At 32.9% G+C, this 24940-nt stretch overlaps 7 protein-coding genes and 1 long non-coding RNA gene across 9 annotated transcripts; 4 read left to right on the top strand and 4 right to left on the bottom strand.

Moving 5' to 3' along the window:
* The first annotated feature begins 403 nt into the window (after window positions 1-403).
* Sptz (zinc finger FYVE-type containing 26 spastizin) lies at window positions 404-11576 on the top strand. The gene is made up of 13 exons (XM_070671743.1): window positions 404-721; window positions 798-978; window positions 1057-1707; window positions 1773-3104; window positions 4744-4890; window positions 4990-5560; window positions 5640-5887; window positions 5971-7689; window positions 7776-8282; window positions 8368-8732; window positions 8878-10460; window positions 10548-10801; window positions 10902-11576. Exons 1-13 carry the CDS (start codon window positions 552-554, stop codon window positions 11067-11069), a joined length of 7896 nt encoding a protein of 2631 aa, XP_070527844.1. The 5' UTR covers window positions 404-551; the 3' UTR covers window positions 11070-11576.
* On the bottom strand, window positions 3098-4697 carry LOC139109499 (uncharacterized). Its single transcript, XM_070668599.1, has 4 exons — window positions 4624-4697; window positions 4246-4558; window positions 3446-4016; window positions 3098-3364 (listed from the first exon to the last, which is right to left on the bottom strand). The coding sequence occupies exons 1-4, from the start codon at window positions 4695-4697 to the stop codon at window positions 3156-3158; spliced, it is 1167 nt and encodes a 388-aa protein (XP_070524700.1). The 3' UTR covers window positions 3098-3155.
* Window positions 11577-11720: 144 nt separating the features above from the next.
* On the bottom strand, window positions 11721-12065 carry LOC139113076 (uncharacterized protein C14orf119). Its single transcript, XM_070673965.1, has one exon. It carries the CDS (start codon window positions 12063-12065, stop codon window positions 11721-11723), a length of 345 nt encoding a protein of 114 aa, XP_070530066.1.
* Window positions 12066-12583: 518 nt separating this feature from the next.
* On the top strand, window positions 12584-13015 carry LOC139111597 (uncharacterized). The gene is made up of 2 exons (XR_011547239.1): window positions 12584-12680; window positions 12762-13015. It is a non-coding gene; the product is annotated as an uncharacterized lncRNA (long non-coding RNA).
* Window positions 13016-13524: 509 nt separating this feature from the next.
* On the bottom strand, window positions 13525-16440 carry LOC139111543 (uncharacterized). Of its 2 annotated transcripts, none has more exons than XM_070671912.1 (6): window positions 16362-16440; window positions 15833-15982; window positions 15320-15594; window positions 14551-15238; window positions 13964-14236; window positions 13525-13886 (listed from the first exon to the last, which is right to left on the bottom strand). In XM_070671912.1, the coding sequence occupies exons 3-6, from the start codon at window positions 15589-15591 to the stop codon at window positions 13689-13691; spliced, it is 1431 nt and encodes a 476-aa protein (XP_070528013.1). In that variant the 5' UTR covers window positions 15592-15594; window positions 15833-15982; window positions 16362-16440; the 3' UTR covers window positions 13525-13688. The 2 variants fall into 2 exon arrangements, with proteins under 2 accessions (XP_070528013.1, XP_070528005.1); XM_070671904.1 differs by lacking the exon at window positions 16362-16440 and adding an exon at window positions 16048-16358.
* Window positions 16441-17303: 863 nt separating this feature from the next.
* On the top strand, window positions 17304-18526 carry LOC139111564 (ejaculatory bulb-specific protein 3-like). The gene is made up of 2 exons (XM_070671952.1): window positions 17304-17496; window positions 18133-18526. The coding sequence occupies exons 1-2, from the start codon at window positions 17304-17306 to the stop codon at window positions 18303-18305; spliced, it is 366 nt and encodes a 121-aa protein (XP_070528053.1). The 3' UTR covers window positions 18306-18526.
* Window positions 18527-18583: 57 nt separating this feature from the next.
* Cdc10 (cyclin-dependent kinase 10) lies at window positions 18584-21308 on the bottom strand. Its single transcript, XM_070671940.1, has 6 exons — window positions 21164-21308; window positions 20887-21041; window positions 20203-20803; window positions 19711-20007; window positions 18853-18986; window positions 18584-18757 (listed from the first exon to the last, which is right to left on the bottom strand). Exons 1-6 carry the CDS (start codon window positions 21171-21173, stop codon window positions 18722-18724), a joined length of 1233 nt encoding a protein of 410 aa, XP_070528041.1. The 5' UTR covers window positions 21174-21308; the 3' UTR covers window positions 18584-18721.
* A 230-nt stretch (window positions 21309-21538) lies between these two features.
* On the top strand, window positions 21539-23941 carry Hmgs (hydroxymethylglutaryl-CoA synthase). Its single transcript, XM_070671926.1, has 2 exons — window positions 21539-21868; window positions 21953-23941. Exon 2 carries the CDS (start codon window positions 22041-22043, stop codon window positions 23406-23408), a length of 1368 nt encoding a protein of 455 aa, XP_070528027.1. The 5' UTR covers window positions 21539-21868; window positions 21953-22040; the 3' UTR covers window positions 23409-23941.
* Window positions 23942-24940: the final 999 nt, after the last annotated feature.

The raw sequence follows: 24940 nt of genomic DNA, 5'->3' as shown, positions 1-24940 counted from the left end.
CACCCGAAACGACCGACGAACCGGCTGCGATTCGTATTATCACTGTAATCGGCGTGCGGCACTCTTTCTCACTGAACACTGCACAGCAGCGGAGTTCTTCTGGATCAGAGAGCCCATTCGGAATCGCGGCTTCCACGCATACAGATGCAGAGACTCTCTGCTCTGGATCTGTAACAGATAAATGAAAAAATTATATTGTAAATATCTAATTTAATAAAAGAAAATAATTAAAAAATGTAATAAAAAATTTAAACCATTAAATTCTGAAGAAAAATTGCAAATTAAATCAAACCTCAAAGTCTTTTAAATAAGACTATCGAAGAAGCCACCTAAATTACCGACAAATTGAAAGCGACGGTGGCGGACTCGTAGCGGATTCTCTCGAGATGCTTGTTTGTCGTTGATTTTTTCTTGCATTTTGCAACGCAATGTGTGTTTTTATACTTCACAAGAGACTCAAGAGACTGACGTTCATTCAGAGAAATGGATAGAAATAATTTGACACAAAGAATTAGCTTAACACGTCACGTATAACGCTTTTGAAAGGAACGATGTCGAAACAGCACAAAATGTTGGAGTTGAATAAATGCATTTTGTCTAGATTATGGTATACGTCTTTAAGTATTTTCGATGCAAACAATGGCAGTAATTTTTTGAAGCAGTTTCATCACTCTTGTTGCGTCGACTTGTCTGAATTGGAAAGTGTAATTGAGGGCTTGATGTAAGTTTTACTTTGTCAGTTTTATCACTGTTATTTCAAGGCTTATTTTTATTTTACAATATACATATTTTTATAGACATTCTCCCAATGAAGAGCAGTACCAATGGATTGCCTATGTATTACTGTGGGAACTTATAGATAATAAATCATCAAACGTTGATAGCAGTATACATAGTAACATACAAATGCAGCTTGATTGCATACAAGTAAAAAATGCAATAGAACTTTGCAATAATGCCCCAGAATGTTTATATGAGGTATCTTCTTGGTAACACTAATCTTTTATAATGACAATTTTAATTGGTTTTAAATACAAAAATTCTATTGTTTTTTAGGAATTGTTGATATTTCTTCAAGATATAAATGACGAATATAGTACAAAGCATACTTCAAGTATTATATTCCAACAGATCCTTACATTCCTGAAAAATAATTTAGATATCAATACAGAAACTGTATGCTGGATTATAAACAAATTAATATCTACAGTTCCAGATATACATAATGTTGCTAATAATTTACAAGATATATATTTTTCTACTTTGAAATCATGCCTATCTCATATTCCAACAAGAAAGAGTTGGTACTTTAATCATGATGCATCTGACTACTGTTCTTCATCTGATTTAATTACTTATAGTAATTCATTACAAACGATTTTATGCCTTTTATCAAAAGCAAATGTAGATACAGATGCACAAATCAAGTTTCTAGAAACAGTTTACCCTATATTTTCAAAATTACATCATATTAAAGATATTGAACTTGCATTGTATTCAAGAAAGAATGAAAAACTGTTAAGTGAATGGCTTTCATATTGTAATAAAACATTCGCACTTCCTGAAAGAGCAGTCACTTTACTCACAGCATACAAAATAAGTGAAGGTATATTTAAATTAGCAGATAACTCCTGCATTGTTTTATGCAAACAAGCATTACTTAAAAGAATATGCACAAGAAAATTACATTGGTTGAATGATATTTTGGTGAGTTATTACCTTTCAATTTTTTCTTATAACTATATTAAAAACTAAATTTTTTTATGTTACAGGATGTATGTTATATCTTCATTATGGAAAGGAAATACCGCGAAGTTGAATTATTGCTGTCCTGTAATTTATTAAAGAGATTATATCCAGTGTTACTATTTAAAGCATTAAATGACAGTCCACAGACGATAATTAATACTAGCGAAAGCTGTAACAACGGTATTTTTTATTGTGAGGCTATCAGCTTTCTTTTAGAGAAATGTTATCCTGATTTATGCAACGACTATGATTTAAACAAATTATATACACTTCTAAAGAATCATATTAAAATTGTGGTATATATTTTGCAGTGGAAAAAGAGAAATTTTGTAGATGCAAAATTAGATAATGAAGAATTAAAAAATGTGCAATCTTATGTGATGGAACAGACAGTATCTGTAAAACAAATTTTATCTCTTTTGCAGAAACACAGTATACTATTTGTCTTGAAATTTACAACAAATATACATGATCAAAACTATAGCAACATCCAAGATTTGCTGAAGGAAACTTTTTCGTATCAATTTGCGAACTTCCAAGCATATTGTTGCATAATAAGCGCTTTAAAGGCTATTTTTTTATGTGAAGTTTATAACACTGAATGTAAGCAAATTACCAAATATTTTAACGATATGATATTACACTTATCTTCTTTATCCTGTTTATCATTAAGAATAGAAACAATGAGGAGTATATTCTCTTTATTATTTCTACGTTATGAAGATCTCAGTGTTACAAATACTAACTCCAAAGATGACGATTGCAATATTCGTAAGTCGATAGAATATGAAAAGTCAGGCTTTGTAAGTAATAAATATGCTGTAAGAGACACGTTACATTATTTATGGAAAAGTACTTTGCTTACAATAGAAGAGATAAAAAAATTACAAGAACTTGAATCGCAAGAAGAAATACAACTTCACGAAAATATATCTACCTTTTCGTCGACATTAACGGACACTAGGTGGAGATTGAAATTCCATATGGGATCTGAATTTATTGACAATGTTGGTGTTACACAAGATGAGCCTGATAGTCTTTTCATCACAAATAAATTAGACTCTGTGATGTCCAAAAAATCACGATTATCACATTGCATCAAGGAAGATACCTTTTTTTATAACAAAGATAGCACTTCAGATGAAACTAAAATTAAATCTGACAGTAGTTCGGAATCCAGTTTATTAGTCGGTAACAAACGCAGAAAGCGTTCGAAAGTCACTAATTCAACGACAGATTGTCTGTTAACGAAAGACAAATTATCTTTAATAAATTTGATGCTGGCTTCAAAGGAAAGTTTGATTTTGAATTGTTTATGGAAAGCCAATTTTCAAAAAGCACACGAAGTAATTAAGGTAATGTTGCATCATAAAACTTTTATACTTTTTTTAATGAGTTACGTACATTTATATATTTCTTATCGCAGTTTCAAAATTTTCGTATGCGATGTATTCATATTCAGTAGCCTCATATTTAACAGGTTCCTTCACACTTTTCTCCTTTTTTAAATCTTTCACGAAAACGCCAGGTGGATTTTTTGCGTAATATTGTTTGACAAACATAATTCTTTTTCGCGGAAAACAAAATTTACAACGGAGACAACAGCAGCACCATCCTGAAATAAAGTTTTATAATAATTCTTTTAGAACAAGATTCACATTGCAGAAGAATAGAATAAATTAAATAATACAGTAACCTCTTTGACACCAACAAGGGATTGCTAAGCAAATATAGATTAGCAACCAAACTCTGAAAACCAACCATGTTTTCGAAAGAACAATTTTTACAGTCGTTACATCTTTCGCGTGTTGATAATCATATAAGAGGCATTCTATGGCTTTAATACCAATCTGGCTTATTTCCTCTTTTGTACAATTTCTAGGTCGTTTTAAATCCATTATTTTTTTAAACGTCAGTTTTAAAGCTCCTTTTTTCTGCTCTTCCTTTTCAGTATAATTCAGTACCTTCCCTTTTTTTATATCGTCTTCTAACTGCTGTTCATATTCCATTTTAAATCTTTTATAATCGTACGATTCTTCATAAGAACTTTCATTATTTGCAAGAGTTGATCTCTCGGAAATTGAAGACTGTTCCAAAATATTTTTTATTGCTTCTGTATTTATTTCGTCAGTTGTAACATTTCTCTTTCTTATCGTTTGAAAGAAATCTATCTTTTTGTTCGTTGCTGTTTCATAATAGTTCGTTGTCTTTTCGCGTCTTAGTCGTATGCTTTTCTTATTTTTGTCTGTTTGTTTGGTAATGGAAAACTATTCTATTCATGATTATATGATTAATAACTTTTCATTTTACAAACCATATTAATTAGTACCTTTTTTGTTTTTTTCAAAATTGATATGCTTGGTTATTTTAACTGGTCTCACATCAGTAGATTGTCGTATAGTTTTGGAGAAATACTGAGAGATTCAATAGCATAGAAATTGTTAATAATTATCCATACGTATAAAAATAATTTTTATGTTTTAATGAGATATTTACTTTATCTAAATTATTTTTAAAACCAGCAATAAATGGTTTATTTTCTTGTTCCAAATTGAATATTTCTTTCATGTGCGATTGCAAATAGAGAAACATATTTGAATACGGCTTTGTATTTTCGCTATTACGTTCGTTGTAATATTTTACATGAGAATGTAATGGTCTGTATCTGTCTTTATCTTCTATGAGAGATTTAAAATCTGCAACATCTTTTGGTTGAATCATTTCATTTTCACTCTCTTCGTTGTAATTTGCATCATCCACTGCGATTTCAAAGATTTTTGTGTCTTGGGTATCAATCTGAAATACACAACTATTGTAATTTTAATTAAAATGTAATTTAAATTTTACAAAACACGAATAGATTGATTTAATTACTTAACTGCATGAGAAATTGCTTGTAAAACGTGAATCTGAATTATTAGAAACACAGCTGCCTTTCGATATAACATTTTAAGTCATTTCTCCAGTTATTTACATATATTTTCTATTCCACAGATGTTCCATATGGAAAACACACAATTAGATGGCATAGTTCAATTTTCCGAAGCATTTCATAAATTTAAACGTAATATATGTAAAAACGTTTATACTTCAGATACAATGGATTCTTATAAAGAAAGCCCGAAAACTTCTACACTAGAGGTAAATTAATTTTTAAATATATAACATGCTGCATGATTTTACTGTATATAATTATTAAATAATTATAAAATGTACACGAATGTTACAATGTGTTTGCAGAATATAAAATTTGCTGCACGAGGAGGTGTACAGTCCTCTAGATACGTTAATCAACTTGAAACATTTCTAGCTTCTCAACGAATACACGCACAAATGTCAGACACGAGTATCTTACATAGCGACGAAATGTTGACTCTCAGCGTGCTCGATCTAAGCTTGACTGTAGGCGAGACTCGTCAAATTTCGAGTAATCTATGTGACATAGCTATGAAGTATTTGAAACTCTGTGAAACGTTTGACAGCACGGGGCACGCAAGTTTCTTCTCGAGAATCTATCAATTGTTTTATGAAAATAAAAATAACGTGCCTGTAACAACTATACTGTGTGACATCAGAATTCCATTGTACGTAAAGGAATGGAAAGAGAACAATGCCGTCTGGCATGAATTTGAGAACAATTACCATACTTTGTACGATCTCGAAAGGTTGAAGATTACAGAGAGACAATCTGAAAACAATAATTATATTCTAGGATTAAAAACGATAAAGAAAATATCTGATATTTTTAATAATGAAAATTATCTTTACAATATTTACTCTTATCTACAGCTTGTATCTACTATTATTCCGGGTATTAATTAATTCTTTTATTTACTTTGATTTATCAGTTAAGCTAATTGGAGTTTTACTAATTTTAATTTTATTTTCAGACAACACGGATATACGGACAGTGTCTGATTTGTTGAAAACTCCATTACATTATTATTTTGGATATCAGATATTTAATTTAAACACCGAGCCAGACAAACTCGAAAATGTCGCTTTTAATTTACAAGTTAACTTGATTTACAGTATCCTTAGAAATGCATCTCCGAGTATTTCATTCTGTAGTGAAAGAAATTATACCAGTATCATGAATTCTGAATGTATTGTACTGAATCAATACCAACAGGAATCGGTAAAAATTTATTAAATATGTAATTTTTTATTTTAGTTAACACGTGGTGATATATTGTATTGCAAATAATATTTTTTTTACAGACTATAAAAAATGTCACAGTAAAAGGACCGAATCAATGCGTCTCGGAGATATTAACGGAGCTCTTACAAGTTCTCGGCAATGTAAGCTCGAGACAATCTCGTTTGGATAATTTGTATTTAAAAAGCATCTCTGATCATGAGAATATTCGGACGATTCTAAAGAAAACTTCGAGCCTTGCTAGTCTCGATCTTTGCGAATTATCTGTTGGAGACGAAACGTTGACATTTTTTTTGAACATTTGGAATCTCATGTTTCTTCATGCAAATTTAGATGTGTGGTCTAAGGATCCGCCTCTCCAAAAATTGAGACATGCGATCTCCTTGACATCGATCGGTTACATGATTGGCGACCTGGGCTTGGTAACACTCGCCGCTCTTCGATCAAAGTTACTCGGTAGTCTCGCGAATGACCTCAAATTTTTTACACACGTGGAAGAGCTCAATGAATTAGCATGGCAAGACTTGGACCTCACGCAGAATCCAAAAATAATTTTTGCTATGGCTAATGAATTTTACGGCACGCCTGAGATTCGCGTATACGAAGCGCATACATTGAACAATGTATTGAACGATGTTGCTCGTGATTATATCGCATATTATTTATCCGAGTCGTCTGATGATGACTTTGGAGACAGATCAAGGCGGAAAATAAAACTACCCGATCTTGTGAGACAGTATCAAAACACGTTTTCACGAAACGTTGATGATGCGACAAACGCTAGTAAAATTTCGTTTTCAGTAGATGGTTTCGAACAATTAAACGGAGATGTAGATATAGAATATGCGACATCTGACTATATGTACGAAATAATATTAAAATATTCCGAAAATAATATATCCAGCATTAAAACTGCAAATGCAGTCATGCAGACGTCATTATGGGAGACTCGAAACTTAAGACCCAGTTTATTGCAATATCTAGAGAAACACTGTTGGCTCCTTTCTTATCTTATACAGAAGATTCACGATCCGACTATTTCAAATAATTGCAATAATATACAGTATACTACGTATTTTAATAATCTCTTGAACTCGTCTTGGGTTGATAAACTGAAGTTCTTATTTAACAATAATCAAACTCTCGCTGCTATTCATGATAACATATCTGTGCATGAATTATGGCATTATTTTGAACTTGAAGAAGATCATGATTGGCAAAATTTTTTGGAGATATTAAACGCTTTAACTGACAACGACATGAAATGTAATATAGAGCTACAACGATTCAAGGATTTAATTCTATGCCGCATGCTATCTAATCCGAGTGTGCTATCAATTACAAAAATGCTGCAGTACGTGTACCAAATCAAAGATGTCCATATATTGGCGCAAATAATATTGCACAATGTTAACAAGTGGCCTATAACTTTATGCGAGCACGCGTTAAATCATGCGTTGCAACATGATCATAGTCACAAGTTACCATCGCATTCCAAGCATCGGATGAATGGTATCTTGTGCAGAATAATGATCTTTCACAAAATGATTCCGTATTGCATGCAAAAATCGGACAGCACGTGGTATGACATCGTATATTGCACAGAAAAGATTGATCCGTTTGAGATTATCAAATCTCTTATCGACGCGGATCAATTTGAAATATGTTTGGAGTGGCTGGAGTGTCAAGCGTTTTCTTTGGAGATGCAAACTCCTATGATCCAAGATTTCCTGATAGGCCTTTTAAAAAATGAACAGCATGATTTTAAACAAGCTTTAAAGGTATGCAAGAATTTTTATTATAATTTTTTTTTTAATTAAAAGCATTTTTGAAAATGCTCGTTATTAATTTGTAATCAATGTTTTAGTTTCTTCAAGTATTACCATTGAACCAGTCATTAAAGATATGTAAAGGAGTTCTTAAGAAATTAGAATCTATTAGTGCATTACAATTTATCGCTAATTATTTGGTGGACCACTGCAGAACAATAGAGCAACCAAAGTATCGTAAAACTTTAGTGGGACTAGAAATTTTAAAGTTGTTGGAAAGCAAAGACAGGACGTTGTATATCCACTTGATAAAAGAGCCATTACTGATGCTGGAACAATTATTAATGAATAGTAAACTTGAAAATATTCAGAAGATTTTGAATACGCTGTACGAAGCTTTGCAGCATCCCGACGTAGGCATCAACAATTTTGACAAAATTATAAGATTTTACGCCAAAAAGTCATTGGATTTTCGCGTATCGCTTCGTGATAGCACCGAAAATAAGACTAAAAATATTTCACAATCTAATGCAGAAGCAGAAACTAACGAATTTGTTATGCCTGTTAACGTGCCTAATAAAGAAGAATGGATTCCAAATGATAGGGTAATTTAGAATATCAAAGTTTGATTCTAATTTTATTTGTGTTTTCAATTATTAAGAGTTCCTAACAAAATTATTTGTTTAATAGGCGAGGGAATGTGATTGCTGCAAAGCTGTGATATTTTCGATGTTTAACAGAAGACATCACTGTCGGCGATGCGGACGTGTTGTTTGTGCTATGTGTTCTCAGCATCGCATGCAAGTTGCTGGCTACCCCAGTACTATGCTGGTACGCGTTTGCGATGACTGTAAACGTCAAACGTTACTGCAGATGCGCGCGGTACAAAACGTTCCTTCCACATCTAGTAGTGAGCTATTCGATTGTTGGCGTTTGACGAGAGATGAAAAACAAAATCGTACTATAAGGGAAGAATTCTCGTTCGAGTACGCGCCAAGTATCTCACTGTGTCTTGCTATTTTGAATTTACACTTTGATCCCAAAATATATACCAGGTAATAATTTGTAAATTTTTCAAAGAGAAATGCATTAAAAAATGTTACCATAAAATAGTATACATATATACGTATTAATTTGTAAGAATTGAATTTAGTGGTAATTTGTAAGAAATAATTAAAACAATTTTTATTTATTTTATAGTTTCCTTTTGGATCGATGCGATGAAATGAAACGTTTACTCCAACCCGTAAGCGGAGACAGAATAAATCCCGAGGTTGATCACGCAGTGATCATCAAGATGATACGTTCTTTGTTACTCGCGGCTAAAATGAAATGTGCGAAATGTGGCTTCAATACCGGCCTCGCACACTGCGATCGATTCTTATCACAAGTAGATTTAATTGCGATTTTGATCCAGTCTGATTGTGTGGCTCTTATACCGACCGGTGACCTCGAAGAACACACACTGAGAAAGTGGCGTGATCTTCTCACTGAAAAAGAACGTTGGACTTTAGCGTTAGATGTTAGCACGAAGGCGGGACTCGATACGCAAGGCGTATGGGCCGCCTGGGGAAAGGCTTGCTTGAAGGTAGGATACTTGGAACAGGCGAAAGAGAAGTTTCATCATTGCTTAGACAAAATCGTGCACGAAGATTTCGACGATTGGGTTGTGTTATCTTATTCTAAAGAGTCAATTGAGAATTCCAAAACAAATTTAACGGATACATCGACATCTACGCTGAGCGAAAAAAAAAGTGCGTACAGAGACGGCCATTCAAAGAAGAATGAACATTCCAAGAATCGACCACTAAAAGATCCACCATTATTGACCGAGATCTTGCAAATATTAGATAACTTGAGTATACATCGATCACGAACACAGCATCCAAATTTACAACCGAAGTCCGACGCAGCGCAAGAAATTTTACAGACGCTCAACAGTTTAAAAGCTATTAGCCAAAACCAATTTAATATTAAATATTTATTACCCGCTAATCAAACAATTTACTATCAAGAAAGTTTGTACTATCTGTTAGCGTATGGGAGTTACACTTCTATTTTACAGTTTTTTTTAAAGCATAAAGAGTTTGATAAATGTTTGGCATATACCTTGGACAATGACATAGAGAGTGATTTATTTCTTAACGGCGTTTACTTGTACTGTTTGAGAAATGGCCAGGTCGAGCAACTTCATAATGCGATGAAGGCAAAAGATTCCACTCTGGTCATTTGGAGAAGGTACTTAATATCCGTCTGTCATTTTATGGAAAGGAAACAATATTGGCATATTCTATACCAAATACAGCTTTTCATGAAAGACTGCGTGAGAGCGTCGATGACGTGCATCCATTTTTATACTAACGAAGCGACCACTTACTCGGATTTGCACAACAGAATGTATTTGTTACAAGATGCTCAAAAGCATTTAGAGTCGGAATTACAAATGGAAGGTTTGATCAAAAGAAGAAAAAGCGTGAGCTCAAGCCACAGCGGACAAAACACTTTAGCAATGGAAATGGAACCCTCGGAAATAGACAGGCACATAAACACGATATGCAGACAGACAGAAATTGTTAAATTTTTAGCAAACTGTGAAAAAGAAGGAAGGAATTCTATTGAATTTTTAAATCTCTTCCCAGATATTGACAGTGATAATTCTCAAGCACTTAAGTTGCCTACGTTATTTGGCAATCAACAGCAAAAAATTCATTTAGCTGTTTTAGCTATATTATGCGGTCGTGATATTGGAGAAGGATTCGGCATAGCTTTTAGAATAATACAAGGTTGGCCATAAATTACTACAATTACTACAATTATTATGCTACAGACAAATTAACGTTTTATAAATGTTTCTTCTTATCTTTTTACAGATTATAATCTTCCACAACAGAAAGTTTATTCTTTAGCTGGTCATGTGCTGGCTTTAAAAAATAACGTAACCGCAATCGAGCAATTAATCAAGTGTTGCCGCAGTTCTGGAGCACCTAATGCCCACGTCGTTTCGGATCACGTCTTGGCACACTGTGTGAAATTATTGTTAACTCATTCGTATACCGAACAAAATTCGATTCTCAAAAATCACATAGACACTTTAATCAGATTAATAATTGATACAGAACTTCGAGTAAGATTTATTCTAATTACGTCAATATTCGTCAATATGCATGTATATAATTTAATTTTAATTTAATTTAATTATATATATTTCGTAATATTTTTTTCAGATTAACGCGTACATTGAAAGTAAACAATTAAAGGCTGCATATTTACTTGCAGTTAAACATTCTAGAGCACAAGATATAAGAAGAATCTTAAAAGAATCCGATAGACTCGGTCAAAGTGCCATTAAATCGATATGCATAAAGTGGCTGCAACAAGAACCAAAAGGATAAAAGAAAAAAGAAAGAATATATCTTTCTTAGATATAAAATAAATCCTAATTTACATCATTTTAGTTTTACAGCCGTTTATTTTACATCTATAAGTATATGCATACAAAATTTAATAACTGTAATTAATGTCGAAACTTGACTATCATGACGATGTTAAAGTATTAAAAAAATATTAAATGCAAAAACAGGAATGTATATGGAATAAGAAATACATTTCTAATGTTTTAAATTAAAAGATAAGAAGAAGATACGTGATTTTGCAAACATTTGTACAATTCTCTTATTCTGTTTTAATTAGTTACTATTAGAAATTTTTTTTATTAATGTTATTAGCTATTGTAATATAAATATTTAAAAAATAGTATATTTTTCACAATTCTACGTCAGTGGAAATCGGAGAATATTCTCTTATCTTGAAAACAATGTAAGATAAATTTAATTAAAAATGTATTATGTTACACAAACATATGTGATTAGCATTGCAATTTTATTTACGACACTTTTATATTAAATCACTCGTATTTATATATACGTATAAAAGAAAATAAATAGAAATATAAATATAAAAACAATTTTCTCCTGAATTACTTAAAAAGAAAAGCTTTACTTTTATCTGGAATTTAAAGGTTGTAAAAGTAAGATGCTTGCTTCTTACGGTTTATTTTCCGTCAATGATGATAATCTTTCTTCATACTTTTCAGCAAACGTACTATCTGTATTTTTAATAGCTGACAACAAAGATTCTTTCTCGTATTGCGACCAATTGCTACTCCACTCTCTGAAAAGCTTGACGCGACACTGAAACAAGCTTGGTGGCCTGTCGGATCCCTCGCAACCCAACTTCTCCATTCCAGACACCAGTCCATTCACAAGCCCTGCAGGACCGCAATTCTCCAACAACACACCCAGAAAGTCATTCCGTTGCATTTCGGACCACTCTTGAAACCATTCTATCATGTAACGCAGTTGAGCCTCGTTCGACAACATAGTAGACATGTTCTCACTTAAAAAAAAAAAAAAACAAAAACGGCACTCAGGTTTGGATTTTGGCAGGTACAACATGCATGCATTTTATCTTGATTGTTTATCACACTATCTATCTCATCGTAATATTATTACACTCATTTGAGTTATGAATTTTCAAGTATTAAAAAAGGAGAGTAAGAAAAAAAAAAAAAAAAAAGATAAGAGTTCTTTAATATAGAAATTCAAGTGTGAGCAGTTTTTAAATGAGCTTAATAAATTCAACCTAGAGCCGATTAATAGCAATTTACCGCTAATATTCTATTAACAAAGAAAATGCTGAGATTTTATTGTTTTAATTTTGCAATTAAATACTTGTGCATACAAATGTATATGACTACATATACCGTACATAACATATACATTTATTACCACAATTAGATCATTAAATAGAGCTACCTCTTTTTTGCTCACATTACGTTTCTTTGAACAAGTGGCAATTTACCACGAAAAGATGCAAACGGGACCGGGGTAGCGAAAGTATTAGTTGGCAAACAACTGCGCGTACACTTTCGCTAGGTTATGAACGCCACTCGGTACTAACGCAGCCGGATCCGAGAAACGAAGTGGCTCGTCCAAGTGCGGAAGGTAATCGACTTGACAAAAGTGTGCGTGAACAAAAGGGTGAATTACCAAGTTGTGCCTCCGCTGGGCTCGTTTCTGTTGCAGCCAGAGGCTATGCGCACCGCCACGTCCGTTCCGTCGTCGTTCAACGGTGATCGTTCTCACGTAGAGAACGCGTGTTATCGCTTTCTAGCCATTTGTCACGACTGCATCTGATAAAAATGATATCTATCTTTTGAAAATAACGTAAACGGAAAGAGGAAATGTGTCCGACGTGGAGTAGCATTTGAACGTTTTGTCAGAACGCCAACGATACAATGTTTATTAATGGAATATACAATTTACGTTGACAACTTGCACTTTTTGGGGTTAGCTCGCTCTTCGTTCTCCTCCTTCTCTTTTTCATTCTCATTCTCGTCCTCGTCCTCGTTTTCATCTTCCTCAGCGGATTCCAAATCAACGTCCGAATTCGACTGGCTCGCTGTTCCTGCACAAATTGCAAAAATCAAGTCACGGGCGAGAAGAGGGGAAATATTACTCGTATTAAATACCGTACCTCGTACAGCGGTCTCGCCTCGTCGCTCAATTAACGCGGTTAAGAAATTGTTTGCTTCCGACTGTGCGTCCCGTAGGTTTCTCATCAGTGTTTTCAGGTCGTTCCCGGGCTCGGATCGGGCAGTTTCGTGCTCGTGGATACATTTTCCTTCGTCGTATATCTTGACTCGCACGCCGGTAACGTTCATCGTGACCGCTATGCGTTTGAATTTCACTCGCGTGAACACGCGCGTCTTAAAGCTCTCAAGTTGATCCTTATTCATTAATTGAAACCGGACATTCGATATCGCGGCATTTAAAAAATATTATTAGTTATCACAATTTATTAATATATATTATTCGTATAAATTTCTTATAATCTAGAAATACAAATTATAGATTACAATAATAAAATATAATACTAATAATAAGATAATAATAAAAAATAAAACATTAATTTATAATGTATGTTCGACAGTTTTAATTGGTATTTATGTTTTAATGTTTCTCTGTGGTATTCACAGACAGAGTCTTCATCTCCTTTATTAAATCATCTACATGTTTTCCATCCAAAAGATTTTTTATGTCATTTGTTATTTTCATTTTTGGTTGGTTTTTCTCTAAATTAGGACAAAACACATTCTTCAAAAAATAAGAAATATTTGTAGTGGTAAAATCGAGAAACTTGTAAAAGTTCTAAAAGAAAAGTAGATAATGTTAAAAAAACAATTTGTAATTATTTATAATTCATAAATCATTGAATATTTAAATACCTTAAACTTTGTATTTAACGGATCTACAGACAAAGCTTTTAAAAAGTAATCTGCAGCATTTAGCATATCTTTGCGCAAGGAATAATGGGTTGTAGCAATTGCTAAAAACAAAGATATTTTTTTTTCTGCAACTATCGGATCATATTTTTTTAACATTCGCAACAAGTGCGGCAAGGGTTCAAGCTCGCCCACTTCCCAGCCATACTGAACATAGTATAACTCTGCTGCAAAATTATTATGTTCTGCAGCTTTTTTATAATAATATAGAGCTTCCTAAAAAAATGCAGCATATGTGATTTAAAAAAAAACGAGGAGAAAAATATGATATTAGAAACATTGATCACTTAGACGAATAAAGTTATATATTTTTTCAAGAAATAAAAATTTTTTAACTAAATGATTAAATTGAAATATTAAAAATGTTATTATTATTTAAATTACAAGCAATTTATACTTGCCTATTTATTATTAGAATTTTTTAAAATCAAATATAGAATTATCTTTTTTGCACAAGTTAATAAGAATGTATCATACACATATTACAACATATAACATATAATATACATATAACTTGGTATTATACTAACTTTATATTCGCCAATTCCTTCATATAGGATTGCCTTATAATGGAAACATGTAATGTTGTCTGGCACGAGTGTTTCTACTGTATCGAGACATTCTTTTGCCAATAAACTTTCGTCAGACGATACACGTAAGAATATACGAGCTAATTTTAAAAGAACTTTGAAATTTTTTGGTTTTTTTTGTAAAATTTGTTTTGCTATTTTTGTGACATCTTTTTCATTCTCATTTTTTCGCATAACATAGTTTCTGTCTCTACAAAATTTATAGAAACTTTCAAGACGCATTTGCAAATAGTATATTCCAAATACGTCGTCTGTAGACGTTGCATATGCAATTTCAAAATGTTTCTTTTCAAGGTCTGACACATCAATAGAAAGACTTATTAAACGTCTTTGACGTCTAAGGCTTTTTGCAAAAATAAAGTGCCATAATGCACAATCTTGGTTTTTTTCCAATGCCTTTTTAGCTGTGTCAATTGCTTGAACGACACCAAAGTCACCCATGCACATCCATATGACACTTTGACAACCATATAAGGCACCTAACTCAATATCATTGAACTGTTCAGTGTCAACAATATTTGGTAAAATTTCTTGAATTTCAACTATAACATTAGCGTCATATAAGAAAAAACATTTTGTGGCATAAAAAACATGTTCAATGACCCTTATTATTTGATTATATTCTTTCCTACAAATTATATAATAAAAATATAGATTAAAAGAAAGGTGAAAGCAATATAAAATTAAGTAAATGCATATTTTATATTACTCGTGTTGAATTTTTATCAATAATTCTTCAGCTTTATTAATTTTTTTTGCTGCTTTTTTATCATCTCCACTTGATATAAATTTATAGCAATCCAACAAAAGATCTAATAATTGTTGTAGTGGATTGATTTCTTTGTCAATCATTAATGATTGATCGTATTTGTTCCCACAAGCCATTGAATATCGTGTAAAATCGTCTATTATTTCCCAAGTAAACGGGCAATGTAATTTGGATAGTTTTTGTTTTATCTCCATCTCGAGACAATTGGCCATATTCTTAATTTGAAATAATTTAATAAAAATTATTAATAAAGAGGAAAGATACATCTTTTTGTTAAAAATTAAATTTTTAATCTTGCGATCAGTAAATTAACCTCAAATTTTAATACTTTTTTTATATAATATGATAAAATAATAATAAAATCACAAAAATAAAAAAAAATAGATATAACAATCGAATAAATAATATTTTTATTGTGCAATAATGCAATATGAAAATCAAAATATATATTACCTTTTGCTTCGATTATTAACGTATACGTAATATACAAACCAATAATTACTTCGATTATGACACCAATTCGTATTATACAGTGCGTTATGTACGTGTACGTAGCAACAATGTTTTGTTTCATATGTATACTGCTAACTGCATTCTTACGGTCTGAAAACGAAACAAAATAAAATGAAGAATTTAAGCTGTTTAAGCAAATGAAAATCCCCAATCACCCAAGTTGATATAAACAAATAACTCGCGCAAGCGTAGCGAATAGCGAGATGGAGAAAAATATCTCTTAGGGCCAGTTCCTTCACTTGTATATAAATTTATTTTCCAGATAAATTAGATATACGTCAATTTTTGTTTATACTTTAGATAATACACGTGTAAATTACTTTATACTTAAACAAAGATGCACGAATATTTTATCCGAAAGACAGTTATCAAGAAATATGAAGAAATCGGGCATAAGATTACAAAATTAATTTAGAAAAAATCATGAAAGATCTTCAAAAAGAAAATAATAAAAAGACGTTGGTGATACCTCGAAATCACTTTCTCTTCATGCGTCACAGTTTTAACAGTTTGCGTCACTCGTGCACTATTACCTCATAAACGATTTTTTTATTTATTACCTCACTGCAGTGATATGATAACAGTGCTGAATATTTTACAGAACAAATGCAGAAAAAAAAGACTCAACAGCAAAAAGAGAATAAGTATTATATGTATAATCGGTTTTTTTTAAGTATATGCGTGTATAAATATAATTGTATCGCGTAGCGTTTTTATCAGGTTAAGTCTGTTAATAACTTTTAACAATTTCTTAGACTACATTTTTACTGTTGATAATTTGCAAGATTTATCAAGTTTCTCTCAACGTAATTGTAATAAAGTGGGTCAAAGACTCACGCGCGACGGGCAATGCATTTTGATGACTATATATGTACATATATGTATTATACTTGTAATTAGACAAAAGATTCTAACATATTTTACTAACACTACGTACGTACGAAACAAGACAGTATTGCAGGTCCCGTAAGGGGATTTTAAAAGTCAAGATAATGTTACAATACAAATTAACTGTAGTTATTATTTTTAACGACAGTTGAGAGAATTTGTCAATATAACTCATGAAATAATTAATGCTACATTTAATTGTACAGCTCCGAAATGTTCATATATTATTTCAATCGTTTAAATAAATGTAGGTAAAGGCGAGTGATCTGTTAAAATGTTAGCAGAGCTCGGGGTTTTTATATTGCGCTGGTTACTGGGGAGGCAATTGGAATGTTCGGTATGTTGTGCGACAAGAGGCCCCTCCGTTCGATACGGCTTCCATCCTTCACTCGACTATATAAAAGCTAGCCGCCGCTGATGAGTCGCCGTAGCTTTTCACTCTTACTTGCGGCAACGTGAGCTGAAAAAGGAATTGTTCTTCTCTCGTAGTCGTCGAGTTTTACGTGTTGAATATCAGACCCGCATGATGAAAGGGCAGCTTTTTGTCGTACTGGCATCGCTGATGATCTTGGTGGTCATCGCCGACGAGAAATATGTCACAAAATACGACGATGTGAATGTGGACAAGATCCTTCAAAATAATCGTGTTCTCACTAATTACATTCGGTGCTTGATGGACGAAGGGCCTTGTACCGTTGAGGGCCGTGAACTGAAAAGTAAGTAAAAATCAGTAGGCAGTTCTTACTCTTTTTAATAAGATTAAAATTTGTTCACGTACATTATTTATATTATTTCCAATTGGAAAATACAATTAGAAGCATTGAATGAATAAATGTGGTTGCAATTGTAGCTAGAAATACGACAGAGAGTTCGACATGTACCTATGTACATACACATTAAATACTCTCTCTATTACATAATTGCGAACTTTCTCGCGCGTATTACATCTGCGCTTGCTTTTAAATTTATATAACGGTAATATGTAAAATTTAAGTTTACGTAAATTTTGTTTTAAAATTTACATAAACTTTAATGTTAATTTAAATGTTAATATAATAGCATTTATAATACTTATATTAATTAAATTAAATTTACTTTGTATTTATTCGATGCATTTAAAAAGCTTCAATAGCCCGACATATATTGTATTAAATAATACATGTAACATATCTATCAAATACGTCTAATAAGAATATTATTTTTAAATTATAATTTTGTATAAATGCTATTACAAAAATATATTTAGCATTATATAAAATATTTGTGTAAAACATATTGTGCTGGAAATAGTTTAAAATCTTGTTATATTAATTAGAAAATGGAAATAATAACATGTACTTTTTTATTTATAGAAACTCTGCCAGACGCTTTGTCGAGCGGATGTGATAAATGCAACGACAGACAGAAAGTTACGGCGGAAAAAGTGATAAATCACCTTAAAGCAAAGCGATCGAAGGATTGGGATCGTCTTGTTGCTAAATATGATCCGCAAGGCGAATACAAAAAACGCTATGACAAATCGTAATTTCTTTACACATTTTTTTATGTAACTGCTATGTTTTACGAGAAAAATAAGAATTAATGTAAGAAATAATTTATTGTAATGTACAATTTTGCGAAACAACGTAGCCTTGTGAACAAATGCACAATGATGTAATCAAAAGGAATTCAATTCACATATGAAAGCAAAATTAAAAATTTCGTGCATTTACTTTATCAGCATTTTCTGTAAATGCATATACAAGTTATGCAGTGTATTATTCACTGTGCATGTCATCATTTCTTTCAAATAAAACAAAGATGTCGTCATTACACAAATATTTGCAAAGAGTGTATTTGGTAATAGGTATACACACAGTTATCAATCATAAAATGCAATCGAAAAAAGATATATCCAAGAAATATACCGAAAATAATTTTTTCTTCGAGTACCGAACGTTTTTATTCTACACGTCTCTTCTTAACCAACGAGCCAAGCTAAAACACATAAGAAATTAATGTACGAAATATACTCACTCATTTGTGTATATAATTCTAGTATTATATACATGCAATTACTATGTTAAACATACAAGATCGGAAATCGCTGGCAGATTATTAGTTTGGTCGGTAACAGGAGGTTCTTGCTCACGATTTTCTTTTTGTGCGGCTGCCTTTTTCATGTTTCTATGTTGAGGGAAAGTAGGCATAAGCTTTGGATCGCATGCTGTAACAGATTGAACTAATCAGTTGTATTTCTTAAATAGATAGAACCTTTATCTACATCACCGCTTGGAATTAGTAGCCCAGTTCGGCCGATTTCTGATCGTCTCCGCCTTTGGTTTTCCACTATCGCTGGAAGCTCGACGACCGGCTGCCGATCGCCCGCGAGACGCTTTAACTTAGGAACGTGATATATTTATATTTACGTTAGAATCATACACTTTATTAAATAATTAATAAAATTCTTTTTCTTAATTAATAATTCATATAATTACATATTACTAATTTCTTATTATTAACATTTTTATTATTTTAATAATTATTTTACTGTGTAGCCGAGTTTCAAACATATAAAATTATATATATTAAAATACATTTTTATATGTTTGAAACTCGGCTACACAGTAAAATAATTATTAAAATAATAAAAATGTTAATAATAAGAAATTAGTAATATGTAATTATATGAATTATTAATTAAGAAAAAGAATTTTATTAATTATTTAATAAAGTGTATGATTCTAACGTGAATATAAATAGGAACGCTCCTAAGTTAAAGCGTCTCGCGGGCGATCGGCAGCCGGCCGTCGAGCTTCGAGCGATAGTGGGGGACCGAAGGCGGAGACAATCAGAAATCAGCCGAACTGGGCTACTAATTCCGAGCGCTGATCTACATCAAAAGGAAATTTTTTATTCGAGAAATTAAAAAAATTTTAAATAATACTTACGTAAAGGAGCTTCTTTGAAATAGCTACTTTGTAAGCATTCTTCGGCAGTTGCTCTCTTTTTTGGATCGTACATAAATAAAAAATTTAATAATCTAAGGCCAGCAGCACTCAGCCATGGGAATCTTTGCTTTAAATTATTATACGGTTGCTGTTTAAGCGTGAAATTTTGTAGCGCTGGTAATGAATTAAATTCTGGCCAAATAGCCTCACTGGGTGTACCCAATAAATCGACAATTAATTCTAATTGTGCAATTTCTGATCTGCCAGGTAACAAAGGTCTGTGTCCCAATAATTCTCCTAATAATAAACAATACATATTACATATTTGTGAATATTGTAACAATATTGGAATAAAATTAATTAATATGATTGTTACATATTAATATATGTGCTATAAAAACAAAGTATAAAAATTTAACACATAATTTTATACATATATAATATTGATAAATAAATAAAATTAATAAGATTTTTTGCTTGTGTTTTTTTTACCTAATATGCATCCAGCTGCCCACATATCAACAGATGTAGTCTGTGTCTTTGCTTGTAATAGCAATTCAGGTGCTCTATACCACAGAGTCACCACTCTAGGAGTCATTGGCTTTAAAGGTAAACCAAACCACCTGGCCAATCCAAAATCGGCAATCTTTACACAACCTTTATCGGTCATGAGAAGATTAGAGACTTTTAAGTCTCTATGAACGATAAAATTGTGATGCAAGTAACGTAGCCCCTTCAATACTTGCAGGACTATACATTTAACCTGGCTTTCTGAAAACGGTGCCTGCATATTGTCCAGCAGGCTTGCTAAATCTTGTTCGCAATATTCCATTGCAAGAAATATGCTTTCTAAGCTCCTGCCTACTACTACTTCTCTTAGATGAACAATATTTTCATGCCGACAGGATAATAAAACAGATATCTCTCTAAGCCCACTTACTGGCAATCCATCTTTTTCGTGTTCCATTCTTACCTTTTTTAGCGCAACAACTTTATCATTTTTTGTGTCTCTGGCTCGATATACAATTCCATAGGTACCTTCTCCAATACGATTCAGTTTTTCAAATTCAGAAACAAACCTACATTTACCAAGCTGTAAAATACAGACAAAACCTTTAATAAAATTTTTAGAAGTATTAGACAAATAAAACACAATTAATTAATTTAATTTGTTACAATATCTTGTTCCGGTATTTCCATAGCTTTGCCAGTCAAAAAGGATGTTAATACACCTTTTCTTGTGATTGGAGCCGAAGGATCAGGCCCCGACTCGGACACCGCTTTTTTATCGCTATCATTACGTTCTATGGACTTTTTCTCTAAACTTTCCTCTGAAAAGAAAAGACAATTGTTCTCGCGTAAGTGTATTAGTTCCTTATAATGTAAACATCAATTGATATATTCTATTAACATATCTTTAATTTTTAAGTCGGAAACTTTACTTCTACTGTACCTTTCGTCATTTTAGCCACTAAATTGCACACAAATAAAGACCGTTTAATCAATCTTCGATGAAAAGGCAGTAAAAATTAAATACAAGATTATTTTTGCCGACACCGGTAATACAAAGGTATACCACAAACATAGAAAATGATAGATTGTGTACTTATGTGCAAATAATACAAATATGGAACCGAAATGCGGTAGCCAATTGACTTTTTGCTCTTACGGAAAGGCGAGTAGTTAATTTGCCGTAGCCTTTCGTTTCGTCGCGTTGAAATATTTTGGCGTCTCGTGCACGTCCAATGGAAACTTCTGCTTTTTCGAGGAAGCCATGGTAAAAAAAAAATCGAACGTCGCCGGCATCATGAGCGGCCACGTGAGAAACAGGCAAAAAGAGTAGGTGAGGGAACGAACCGCTGACTGGCCGACTTTATCGGAATGAAGGTGCGGCGCGCGAGCTTCGAAGCACGCGTCGCACGCGATCGAAAATGACCGGAATTTTCACCGAACCGAACCGAATTTCACTAACCTAATTTCGGCAAGGACGCGCAGGCGAGTGTGTACGTACGTGCGTACGTGTGGCTCGCCTTGGCGTTTATAAAACTGCTCGTCATTCTTATCGTCGCCATCGTCATTATCGGGAAACTTTACGTTGAACCTTTTAAGAACACTGCGAGAAAACGTCGCCTACAGTGATACTGCTGCTCGAGCTACGGTAAGTTTAAAAGGATAATCTTGTGTCACGTTTGAGTAACACAATTATTAATCAAAATTAACAAACTAATCTGACTGTTCTCAGGGCGTTTACACTTAAGGAAAAAAAAATATAAAAAAGACGGAAGGAGTATATTATAATTCTAAGAATACTTGCTGCATGACTCGACAAGATGTGGCCAAAGGACGTCGGCATTTGCGCTTTAGAGATCTACTTTCCAGCACGGTACGTAGAGCAGAAAGAATTGGAAGTATATGACGGTGTGTCAGCAGGCAAATACACAATTGGGCTAGGACAATCACGAATGGGATTTTGTAACGATCGTGAAGATATCAACTCCTTGTGCTTGACTGTTACCCATCGTCTGTTGGAACGTTATAATATCAAGCCACAGGATATTGGTAGATTAGAAGTGGGCACTGAAACTATTCTCGATAAGAGCAAGTCAGTGAAGACTGTACTCATGCAATTATTTGAGCCCTATGGTTGTACTGACATTGAAGGTGCAGACACCACCAATGCGTGCTATGGTGGCACTGCTGCACTTTTCAATGCCATTGCATGGATAGAAAGTAGCGCTTGGGACGGTAGATTTGCTCTTGTCGTTGCAGCTGATAACGCGGTGTATTCCACGGGTAGTGCCAGACCTACAGGTGGTGCAGGTGCAATAGCTATTTTAGTAGGCCCAAACGCACCTCTTATATTCGACCGTGGTCTCCGCGCGTCCTGCATGAGACATGCTTACGATTTCTATAAACCAAATCTGCACTCTGAATATCCTGTGGTGGACGGCAAGTTATCGATCCAGTGCTATCTCAGCGCTCTAGATAGCTGTTATCAATTGTACAGTGAGAAAGCTAGGAAGAAGAATCCTAGCGATAGTCCGGTGACACTGACCAATTTTGATGCGATTCTCTTTCACTCGCCGTATTGTAAACTCGTACGAAAATCTTTTGCCAGGCTGGCTTTCATCGATTTTTTAAGCATGCCAGAGAATCAAATTCCTGAAAATTACAAGGACATCTTAAAATTCCGTACCATGAAGCTGGAGGATACTTACTTCAATCAGGAGATCGAGAAAGCTTTTATGCAGTTAAGCAAAGAGGACTTTGAGTGGAAGACCCAACCCAGTCTGTTAATAGCAAATCAAGTTGGAAATATGTACACACCGTCAGTGTACTCTGGTTTAGTTTCATTACTTATATCAAAGCCGATAAATGAATTAATAGGTAACAAGATCGGCATATTTTCTTACGGTTCGGGTCTTTGTTCCAGTATGTATTCGTTAACGATCGCAAAAAACATGCAAGCGGAATCTGGATTGTCAAAAATTATCACTGCTCTCTCCTATGTTAAGTCACAATTAGAGAAACGTCATTGCGTTTCTCCAGAAGATTATACTAAAGTTCTCGAGTCGAGGGAACGAAATTGCCACGTTGTACCATTTATTCCGGAGAGTAATATAGATGATATGTTCGCAGGAACTTATTATTTAACGCAGGTGGATGAAAAATACAGGAGGACGTATAAAAGAGTATGAAAGATCAACGTATTAGACAAAGATTTAGATGTTATTATATATCACATTGCGTTGTGGATATCAGGTATAGATAAGAATCTAAGGTTCTTTTGGGTAAACTTAACAAAAAATATTTTTATAGAATACGAATGAACTATTTTTGTGCCAATTGCTTTTTTGTTGATTTATAATATATAATGGAACTTTACAATGTCGTTCCCTCCTTACATTGTCAATTATAAATATGCTTTTAAATGTACTTATAATTTGTTGAAGTTTAATTATCGTTACAGTTTATATTTATATAAATTAAAAAATTATATTTTTATCAATATAAAGACGAATGTTAAAAGTGCCTTAACTTAAATCGATAACTAAACTGTTTTATTTGTATAAAAGTTTAACTGTATAAAGAAGTATGAAGTTAACAAAATATTAACACCGTGCAATAAAAAATATTGCTTACGAAATAATAAATTAAACACATTTCATTGTTATATATAAGTATTGTTATATAATATTTTAAGAAATTAAACTAGCACGATTAAACAGAATAGATTATTAACCACTCAAACATTTATATTAATTTATTTGTCTCACGATACAAGATAGATCGTACATACCTTTTGGGTGGTCGAAAAAAGTTGGAAAAGCAAATAGTAAAGTTTGATTGGATTCGATGCACGAAATATATTGAGAAAGAGACGAATCTTGCTCTTCGTAATTATTTTCTTTTTGGTTTTGTCAGTTCTTTTTTTATTATATAAGGCGTGCAAAATATTAATGTGTATTACACGAAGCGCTCATTCGTGTAATTATTAATCATATTTTCGTTTTTGTATAATTACATAACAAAGTGATGCGTGCATTAGAAAAATTGACATATGTGCGTTCGAATAAATTCTCTCTCTTTTTTATATCTGTCTCTGGTTACAATCTTGATGTTTTGCACGTTTTTTTTTTTTATTCAAATTGGATGTACACCGAAGAGCAGATATAACATTTTCTGCGGCGATAGTGGCTAGCGTACGTAATCCTAGGCGGCAGAAACAAGGAATGAGAGAACGGAGGGAAAATTAGTCTTCGGCAATCCGGCCGGCGCGGTATATAATACATGCGGCACATGTGTAACTCGACGCACACGACGCTAAAGTCGCGTACGCTAGTCACTGTCGCCGTGGCAAACGCCGTATCTGCCGCTCAGTGTACCAACATTTGTAACATAAATCCATGACTGCTTTTATATTGGCCTACATCTGCTTAAGTATTCTAAACATTTTAAAAATTATTAAAAACACGAATAAATGTTAATTTTTCGTGGCATTGTGTAAAGTGAGCACATTGTTTTTATACAATTTATTTCGATCTATAAATTTAATTCCTTCAAGAAGTTAAAAAAAATGCATTAAAAAGAATTTTTGGGCTTAAATAGCATTTAATTGTTCACTTAACTGTTATGAATGCTTCAACATGTACTTTAATATTAATCACGAAGAATTCGTCACCATTGCATTGGAAAGTTAGAAAGGCTACATTGAATTGCACTAGCAAAA

The sequence above is a fragment of the Cardiocondyla obscurior genome, linkage group LG02, assembly GCF_019399895.1.
Source record: "Cardiocondyla obscurior isolate alpha-2009 linkage group LG02, Cobs3.1, whole genome shotgun sequence".
Taxonomy (NCBI): domain Eukaryota; kingdom Metazoa; phylum Arthropoda; class Insecta; order Hymenoptera; family Formicidae; genus Cardiocondyla; species Cardiocondyla obscurior.
The sequence above is the reverse complement of the archived record's forward strand: the minus strand, read 5'-3'. Positions and strand labels throughout refer to the sequence as shown.

What these genes read in the sequence shown, in the direction of transcription:
- Hmgs (XM_070671926.1), top strand. Translation starts at nt 22,041, where the DNA reads ATGTGGCCAAAGGACGTCGGCATTTGCGCTTTAGAGATCTACTTTCCA.
- LOC139113076 (XM_070673965.1), bottom strand. Translation starts at nt 12,065, where the DNA reads ATGTCTACTATGTTGTCGAACGAGGCTCAACTGCGTTACATGATAGAA.
- Cdc10 (XM_070671940.1), bottom strand. An exon ending in GGCAGCTGGATGCATATTAG is followed by an intron (nt 20,008 to 20,202) that starts GTAAAAAAAACA and finishes GTTTATTATTAG; the next exon opens with GAGAATTATTGGGACACAGA. An exon ending in TTTCAAAGAAGCTCCTTTAC is followed by an intron (nt 18,987 to 19,710) that starts GTAAGTATTATT and finishes AATCTGTTACAG; the next exon opens with CATGCGATCCAAAGCTTATG.
- LOC139109499 (XM_070668599.1), bottom strand. Translation starts at nt 4,697, where the DNA reads ATGTTATATCGAAAGGCAGCTGTGTTTCTAATAATTCAGATTCACGTT. An exon ending in TTAAAAATAATTTAGATAAA is followed by an intron (nt 4,017 to 4,245) that starts GTAAATATCTCA and finishes TGAATAGAATAG; the next exon opens with TTTTCCATTACCAAACAAAC. An exon ending in CCCTTGTTGGTGTCAAAGAG is followed by an intron (nt 3,365 to 3,445) that starts GTTACTGTATTA and finishes ACTTTATTTCAG; the next exon opens with GATGGTGCTGCTGTTGTCTC.
- LOC139111564 (XM_070671952.1), top strand. Translation starts at nt 17,304, where the DNA reads ATGATGAAAGGGCAGCTTTTTGTCGTACTGGCATCGCTGATGATCTTG. An exon ending in TGAGGGCCGTGAACTGAAAA is followed by an intron (nt 17,497 to 18,132) that starts GTAAGTAAAAAT and finishes TTTTATTTATAG; the next exon opens with AAACTCTGCCAGACGCTTTG.
- LOC139111543 (XM_070671912.1), bottom strand. Translation starts at nt 15,591, where the DNA reads ATGGCCAATTGTCTCGAGATGGAGATAAAACAAAAACTATCCAAATTA. An exon ending in TTGATAAAAATTCAACACGA is followed by an intron (nt 15,239 to 15,319) that starts GTAATATAAAAT and finishes TATAATTTGTAG; the next exon opens with GAAAGAATATAATCAAATAA. An exon ending in AAGGAATTGGCGAATATAAA is followed by an intron (nt 14,237 to 14,550) that starts GTTAGTATAATA and finishes GCATTTTTTTAG; the next exon opens with GAAGCTCTATATTATTATAA.
- Sptz (XM_070671743.1), top strand. Translation starts at nt 552, where the DNA reads ATGTCGAAACAGCACAAAATGTTGGAGTTGAATAAATGCATTTTGTCT. An exon ending in AATGGATTCCAAATGATAGG is followed by an intron (nt 8,283 to 8,367) that starts GTAATTTAGAAT and finishes TTTGTTTAATAG; the next exon opens with GCGAGGGAATGTGATTGCTG. An exon ending in AGCTTTTAGAATAATACAAG is followed by an intron (nt 10,461 to 10,547) that starts GTTGGCCATAAA and finishes ATCTTTTTACAG; the next exon opens with ATTATAATCTTCCACAACAG.